Raw genomic sequence first — 8460 nt, forward strand, 5'->3', positions numbered from 1 at the left:
TGTTCCTATTTTGGAATAACATGCCCCCGTAAAAGACTGGAGCTAGTACTACTTGGGAGCAGTACCACATTGCAGCAATTATTGAGACAGGAGGAGCTCTTCTGTGCCACCATGCCAAATGACATACTCTAAAACAGTGGCTGACAGAAGCTGATCTAGCAGGGCTGACCTTTAGTTCATGGCTTTTTTATTGAGACTACTCATGCTGACCGAGGAGCAGGCTCTACTTGTTCTTGACATCTCTGAACCCATGTTGTTCGTATGCCACTGGTGGATCTGTGCATCTACTGGAGACACACCCTGATGTTCCTGCATAGCTTTGACCAGTCTACCATGTGCTCACAACAGAGAAGAAACAGAAAGTCCACAAAATCTGCCCAGCAAAGTTGCTGAGGCAAAAATGAGAACACATCTGGGCAAACCCAGAGTACGGTAGCTTTACAGCTCAAGCTGACCCAAATGTCTGTACCCTCCCACCTAGAAGCAGGGACAGCTCAGCATCCAGCATTGGCAAAGGAACTTTCCTCTGTCAATGCTGCAGGCTGGTTCAAGTCTCCCCTACCGCTTTCCATCCATGCTCTTGGAGGATGTCGGGAGTACCAGAGGGCAGAGCAGAACCAATACAGACCCATATGCCCAGGGCAACGGGAGGCAGCGTCGGGAGAACACAGTTCACCGGGTACCTGTGATCCAGCGGCGGCAGCAGGCCGCACCTGGGTGCCGCAACAACGGCGCTGCCAAAGGGTCCCCAAGGTAAGGGCGGGATGTGACCTGCCTGAGAACGGTTTCCCCCACAAAACGGGTCACGACCGCTGACTTTTGCCACTGACCTGTAGCTCAAATAAGGCTTCAGCGGCTCCAAAACTGATGTCCCAGTTCCGCTTCCACTCTCCTTCTTTCCAACCCTCGGGCCGGAGCTCCGCGACACCAGGGCTCGGCGGACTCAGTCGGATTCCGGAGCGGCTGCGCCCGCCGCCAGGGGCTGCCCTCGACCCGCGGCTCCGCCACTACCGCCAGCATCTCCCAGCCCGGCCCGTCCCGGCACAGCAACTCCCGGCAGAGGGACCTGGGGAGCGGCCGGGGGTCTCGGATCGGGACGCACCGCCCCCGGGCGGGGCCGGTATCGGGTTTCACATCCTGCCCCGCTCGCGGGCAGAGCGGCCATGGCGGAGAGGTGAGTGTAGTCGCCACGCACCTGTTGAGTGGCGAGAGAGGTGTTGCCGCTCCCTGGGGCAGTGGGCTGGGGCCGGGAGCCACCTCCAGCTCGGGCGGACGCGGGGCCGGGCAAGCCGACGCAACAGGTGAAACGCAGCTGTGCCGTGCCGAGCCGAGCGGTCAGACTCGTGCGGGGCGGTAGTCCCAGGCCGCCTCCCGCCGCATCGGGCTCTCTGTGGGTGGAACTCCCCCTCGCACCGTTCTAGCTCCCGCCGGGGCTGGCGCCTGGGGCCGGGACTCTGCTCTTTGCGGCCTCCGAGCTAGGTGGGTGGCCGTGAGCTCGGCTGAGCGGAGCCGGCCCGGCCCGGCCCTGGCTCGGAGTCGTCCCTGCTGCCTGGCCCTGGCGCCTCCCGGAGGCTGCAGCCGGACGGACTCTGTGGGGTGTGCCTTCGCACCTCTGAAGATGGGCGGCTCGTCGGGAGCACACCATGGTTTTGTGTCTGTTCCAGCCCGGGCTCGTTGGCACTGGGCTGGGTGCTCCCGTAACTTGCTCACTTTTGCTTAAAAAATAAGCGCTTTTGCAGAATGATAGTGAAAATACTGTCGGACGTGGCCGTTGCACTGTGACCAGGAGAGAGTTGTGTCCTTTCCTGGAAGTGGGTAGGGAGCTAGGATCGCCTCTTGATAGTGAAAATGGAGAGCCAGGTAGCCAGGCCAGTTTCCCAGGCTGCATCCGGCTTCCGACAAACGCAGGCGGATTTTAGGGCTCCAGTGAATAACCCTATTGAAGGAGAATTCCTCCTGGTCTCCGCTTCTGGGATCATTGGCCAGAAATAGTTAAACTAAGTTTGGTTCTGCCAGGAGGAAAGTGCAGAACCTGGCGAAGGCACCGTCCTTGCTGTTGCTGATGACAGTTGCTTTTGGGCTGATTTTCCAGTGTTTTTTTCATCCTAGGTTAAAAACGTGACTGATTTAAAATTCCTGCAGTGCAACTCTCTCCAGGGGTAGCAGATTTCAGCTGGCTTTTCACATTCTCGTTGACTGGGGGAGAGCTGCACTGGCATTTTGCTCAGTGCCTCATTGAAAATGCAAGGTGTTTGGAATAATTTTTTATTTCTCTTGCATTTGAGGTTGTTTTATTTCTTATTCCTTCTGCATCTCCTGCAGCAGACCAGGGTTTGAGTTATTCGGTAAGGAGCATCTTGGCAAGGGATAGTAAATCCTGTTGAGGATGGCCCTAGAATATCAGAATTCAGCCAGAACACAATGATGAGTGCAGCAGCATTCTATCCTTTTGCAATGCACAGCAGCTGCTTCTGCCTCCCTTCTTGTGACAGCCGAAGGTGCTTGGAGATTGAGGTTGTAGGTTCCTCATTTTGGGGTAAACTCAAAAACCTGACAAAATCCTGCAGATTTGAGGCTATCATTCCACTAGCTGGTGCAGAGTACAGTGTGTCTTGTGCTGGACTTCACTGTGTTTTACTTCTGCATCCCTCACGGACTGTGTCTTTAGTGCTTTTGAGTTTGGTTTTTGCTAGATTGATGAGACAACTCTTTGTGTCAGTTGGATGGAGGCTATGTGGAGGGATGCTGAGATCACAGCAGATTATAGGAATATAGAAGGATTTGGAAGCCAGGATTTTGGTCAGATTGTTCACGTGCCTTCTATATTCACAGCAGGTTTGCCTAGCTGAAGCAGATGTGTTGGCCTTAGCTGGGAGCATATAAGCCACAGTGAGATCCCAATCCACAAGTCTGATATATTTTGTAACAGAGAATTTTGTGGTCATCCTTGTGATGCAAAAGTCTGCTTTCAGCCTGACCCTGACTGGATTTGCAGCAGAAATCCTTATGAGAGACATTTGTGTGTAATATACCATGCAGAACAGGGCTCACCAAGTGCTGCTCTGCTTTAGGAACACAAAAAAATGCCTCCCCTTCAACTGATTTACTTGATTTCTAGAAAAATGTAATGTGCCATGGTGCAAAGATGAAAGGAGAGCCTGGGATTCTTGTAGTGAGCTGCCTGTGGGGTAATCTTGTGGATTTCATGATATTGCTGTCTGAGCTTCGAGGCATTTTTAAAATCCATTTTGCCATTCTTTTTAGCCTGCCTTCACAGGATTGGGGTAACTGTCTGATAGCAACCAGGTAAAGTTTTTTAAACCAGGGAACAAGGGTTTTTTTCACCTTAGAGGCATGGAGGAAGAATTATTAGCATTGTTGAGGTACTGTGGGAAGAGCTTTAGATACATAGAATCAGCTTTAATGGGATTATTTCTGTAATTAAAGGTAACAAAGCATAAACAATTGCAGGACTTTTTTGGCCTATGGGTTGTTTTTTTTTCTGCTGGCAATGCTGTTTAATAAATAATCATATTCATTAACTTTTTTTTTAATTCACATATGTAATATCTATATTACCTGATGGGTAAATGCTTTAGTAACGATACTACTAGGTTGCCACTTTACTTATGGAGAAGAAAGCTTTTCAGTTTGGACCTTCTGTTTTAGCAGCATGTTTTTGGCTGTTTAATTTAGAAAAAAAACACATTAATTTAGGAATGAGTGAAACTTAGACACTTCATCAGCCAGCCCTGGCTCTGTGTGTCTGAACTCTGCCCTACCTTTGCAGCAGAGCGGTCTGCTGGTTTTGGCAGGACATCCAAGCCCCTCACTCTTGTGCAGTGTAGAGCTCTCCACATCCTCTGAGAACTGGGTCCATGTGTCCTGTTCTCGTTTACCCTCTTCTTAGCTGGCTTAAATAAGGCCATGAATAAATATCCTCTCAGTACCTAACTTTGACTGCAGGACAAGCCCATGCCCCCCCAGCAGGTCATCCCACTCTTCTCATGAGCCTTTTCCTGGGTGGGCTGGATTGTGGAAGTTCACTTGGCAGTAAATGAACTGGGATAGCAAAGGTCTCTGTTAGCTCTGTAAAATCAGTGGAAATAAGTGCAGGTGGGAGAGGTTATCATCAAGCCTGACCTCTGCCATAAGCTTGCTCCTGTTTTCACCGCCCCTCTAAACATGCTGCTGAGCTGGTAAGCTTACCAGGGCAGTTTCCTTGGAATAAAAAGGTTTAGAGGTGACTGGCTTTAAGTGAAGCCAGGAGTTTGTTTTCCTCCAGTAGCTCTTCTGGCAGAAGTAGAAGACAGGCTGTAGAGGACAAGGTGTTTGTCCTGTCTGCCATCATTGTCAAAACCTTTTTAAGCTGCTTCCATCAGAAGAGCCAGCGTGGCCTGGAGCTAGCTCCTGAGGGGCAGTCAAGCCTTCCAGTGCTTGACTATGAAGATAAAGCCTGGTCTTTGGGAAATGCCTTCATACACATCAGTGTTTTCTGATGGAAACTAATCAGAAGTTCAAAGGAAAGGAATGTTTCCTCCTCCCTGTAGTGTCCTTTTCCAGTGTTTCCATTCCTGCTGTACTCCCCAGATGGCTTTCTCAGTGGGTGATGCAGTTAGGAGGAGGTGCTTGCAAGCTTTCAGCAAATAAATAGTCAGAAACTGAAATGTTCCATTTAGGCCCTGTCAGTTCTTCCCAAGTGGAATGCAATTATTTGCGCCTTGTTGTGATGTGTATACGCTTGTGTTTCTATAAAAAGTCCCCCAGGCAGATTCAAATAGTTCAGGAAGTGTCTCTTATTTGTAATAAAAAGCAATTCTGGAACAGGCACTGGGATTTGGTTTTAACTGGATTCATAAAAAGTTTCTGTGTTCTGCTGTCATTACTTACATATTTGATGCTAAATTCCTGCTTTTGCCAAGGAAGGCCATTCATGTGTAGGAAAGACAGCTTTGATGAACAGATAATTTCTTGTGCTTTTTAGTAGCTCAGTCATGAGTATCCATTGAAGCAAGCTGTCTGTTTGATGGGTTTTATGCTTTCCATGAGGAAGAGTAATCTGCTTTGGACAGTTTCTTAAAGCAGTCAGTTCTTGGAGTGGCAGGAAGGTATTAACTGAAGCAGCAGCTGTGAGGTCCATCTGGCTCATACATTTGGAAAAGACACTGTAGGTCAAGAGAAAATCCTTTTGCACTTGGTCGTTGTCTCATGGGATAATGGAAATACCATTATTTGGCATATATTCTCCTAATTACTGTTCCAAGAGTTTGAGGTTACTGTTGTAAAGATTAAGTGTTCTGTGTTTCCAGTTAAGTGTAGCCCAGTAAATTCCAATGTAGCTGGTGTCAACTATCTTCTAGCTGCTCTCCCAAGATTTTTTCTTTGTGCGTTTTCAACTGCCGTTTTTGGTTATGCAACTCACACAGCCAAGAGATATTTGAAAAACTTAAAATGAGGATGCTGGAGATCCAGATTGTTTGCTTGCAGCAAAGCATGGGAGAGGGAAAGTGAAAAACCTGTGATTCCCAGGCAAATGTTGGCATGGCAAGGAGACGTGGCCTGCCCCTTTTACATGTTTCAGGCAAAAAGGAGGGATTTGAGTTGGACAATATCAGCTTTAGAAAATTCTTCCTAAAAAAGACACACTGGAAGACCAAAGTGCTGGAGATGCTGAGTGTATATTTTTTCAGGCTCTCTTGTCTCTTTGTACTTTACATCTTGTAGAAAATTCCATCAAGGACTCTATGCTGCAGAGTGCTAGAACTTCTGAAACAAAGATATCTTAATGAAATTATTTTCTGACATCTTCATCAGCCATCAGAGGCAAATATGTCTGGTTCTACAAGGAGGGTGCATTTTCTTACCCCTCTTGTATTCTGCTTGCGCCCAGCTCCCTGAGCCAAGCTCTTGCTGCTCTTTGCCTTCCTCCATGGCAAGTGCTTAGGCATGGGATGAAGTGAAGAGGAACAGGGAGCACCCTGTGCTCCCCAGACTTGCTGTGTGTTCTTATCTCAGCTTGAAGCAGAACAGTCCTTGGTGTCTCTAAACCAACCTTTTTCTTAGGTGCAGGGTTTATGATCTACCAAAACCAAACAAGCCAAACAGGAAGGGTCCTCCACACAAACCTGTGCTAGGTTCACTTGTGTGTGTAACTTTGCAGCTGTGGGACACTGCCATAAGGCACTTTGCTTTGACAGATGGGGCTGTTTCCTACCTGGGTAAACAAGGTTGCTGCTTTTTGCTGGGAAGTCTATTACAGAGACAGAAAAGACTCAATATAATGGGATTTTGTGTCATTGTGGACATCATGAACTTGTAGCCCAGGGCCAGGTGCACTGTAGCAGGGATAACCTCTTTGTTCTGTAGGTCTCTTTTTTCTTGTTTTTGCTTGTGTCATTCATGTGGGAAAAAATAAACAAAGAGGCTTACTGTCTCCATTACTAGTGATACCAAGAAAATCCCTGTACAATGCTGCCTGATGATCTGAGACTGAGCTCAGCAAATCCCCTTTAACTACGTGTAATGCATGTCCTGGGTTTTTCTGACTCGGAGGCAGTGCAATGTGTTGTGTACAAGCTCAGGTTAGAAGGATGAATCGGTGTAAAATATTTTCAGTCAAAAAGGAAAGCCAGTTAATCTTACAGGATATTTTATAGCTGAATACTTAAATACAGGCCCAGGGAATGCAGTGGATGAGCTGTGCTGTGTAGTTTTGCCTGGAAAGGTTCCTCTGCACTGCTGGAATGGCTGACTCATATATTGTTGAAACCCCAGCCTGCTCACTGGTTCTGGCCACCTCACCTACTCCAGCATCTGCTTCTCACACCCCAGCTAATCTGCTGGCACAGTTGTGCCCTGCCACATAGTCTTATCTACTCTGGACTTGTCCCCTGTATGCTATTGGTGCCATGTGGAAAATACCAAGTGCAGGGTTGTTTCCAGACATGGAGTAAACTGCAAGTGGTCACATTGTAATCTAGGCACCAAGGTGTATTTAAACACATGTAGGTGTTTAAATAGTACCTTAGGTTCAGGTGTTAGTTTCTACATGGTCAGTTTGCTGTAAAATGATAAATGCCACATTTGGTCCTCTTCTGGCCTGCACCCATTTCTTCCTTGTGTACATTGTGCTTCTTTGATAGTCCTTTGATAATCTACAGCTATCTAGCTGTGTATCAACCACATTGTTTAGCTCTTCTTGGCTCCCTAGATCCAGTAGTTATGTTTGGGACTTTTTTATTGGACCTTCCAAGTATTGCTCTAAGCTAGGGTGAGAGGAGAGGTTCCAAGTGTTTTATGAATTCTTGATCATCACCAATCAACATGAAGTGAAGCAAGGAGAGATGGTAAAATGGCTGTGAGTTGAGGTGCAGAACCTGGAGTGTAGCTGGCATGAGAAGCGTTTAATATAGGCCTGAGGACAGATGCTTAGCGTGTTGTAATGTGGAGGTATATTATCTTAGCAATTTATACCCTTGTAATACAATGTATAGTCTGGCTGGGATGTGGCTGAGTTATATTTAATCAGCCCAGTAAAAAGAGTGTGAAGGAAGCAGCATTGGGGCTTAGAGGGCTTAGAGCACTAACTTTGTGCTTGGGTTGGTGCTGCCATTGGGCTTTCATCTGCGATCGTGAGTTAGAGAACAAATGGCCATAGAATTGAATAGTTGGCTTGGAAACTCATTAGGGAGCTTGCCCCTGAAGTAATCTACAGTAATTTTCATTAAATTAGTTTTTAAATCTCTGAAAATAATGGTGAAAAGCAGATATGCTCCTTTTTATACAGAGGGTTAGAAACTGCTGAGGAGATGCCTGGCGGTGGTATGAGAATCCAGACAAAGTTCACTGAAGCTGTAATTTGAAATTAGTGTGAAATACAGGTTTAAGACTCTGGAGACTTCCAGAGAAGTCTGTTTTGGGATGGCAATAAGCAGAAAAAATAAGAATGATAGTGATGGTCTGGAGGTGAAGCTGTATGGGAACTGACAGTGATCAAATAAGAGATTTTTAGGCTTCAGGCACTAGCTTGAGCCTGTGGGAAAGTCAAGTACACAACTTTCTCACTCTGACCTGGGAAATCATAAGAAGGAATCCAAGCAGTCCTTAGAGAAGGAAAACAACCTCTGCGGGTGTTGTTTGTTGCCTTGTTGTTTTCTTGCAAGAAATGGTCAAGGGATGGTGTTCCTAATTGTCCAATAATGGTGATGTGTTGGTTTCATAACCAATGAGAGTTTTACCTTTTCAGACCTGCTCGGAATTTCAGAATTGTCTATAAAATAAGATCTGGAAGAATAAAAAGTGCTCTCTTTTGCAACTAAGGTTAGAGTGTCTGTGTTGTCACTTCGCCATTCAGAATACAGTACAACGAAGCTGGGCACTGCCACTTTCTTTTTTTCTTTTTATTTCTCCCCACTTGCTTTCCCGCTTGCCTCTCTCCCTGCCTGCCTCTCTCCTCTCCCT

The 8460-nt window shown here is 46.8% G+C and overlaps 1 protein-coding gene across 3 annotated transcripts in view; it reads left to right on the plus strand.

Annotated features, from left to right (window-relative positions):
- Positions 1-1072: 1072 nt before the first annotated feature.
- LOC107213308 (rho GTPase-activating protein 39-like) overlaps positions 1073-8460 on the plus strand; it is a 64459-nt gene continuing 57071 nt past the window's right edge. For all 3 annotated transcript variants that reach the window (XM_015647598.1, XM_015647599.2, XM_015647600.3), the window contains exon 1: positions 1073-1174. In XM_015647598.1, the coding sequence (XP_015503084.1) occupies positions 1164-1174 (11 nt within the window). In that variant the 5' untranslated portion in view covers positions 1073-1163. The remainder of the gene's footprint in view (positions 1175-8460) is intronic.

Source organism: Parus major, chromosome 20, assembly GCF_001522545.3.
Source record: "Parus major isolate Abel chromosome 20, Parus_major1.1, whole genome shotgun sequence".
Lineage (NCBI taxonomy): Eukaryota > Metazoa > Chordata > Aves > Passeriformes > Paridae > Parus > Parus major.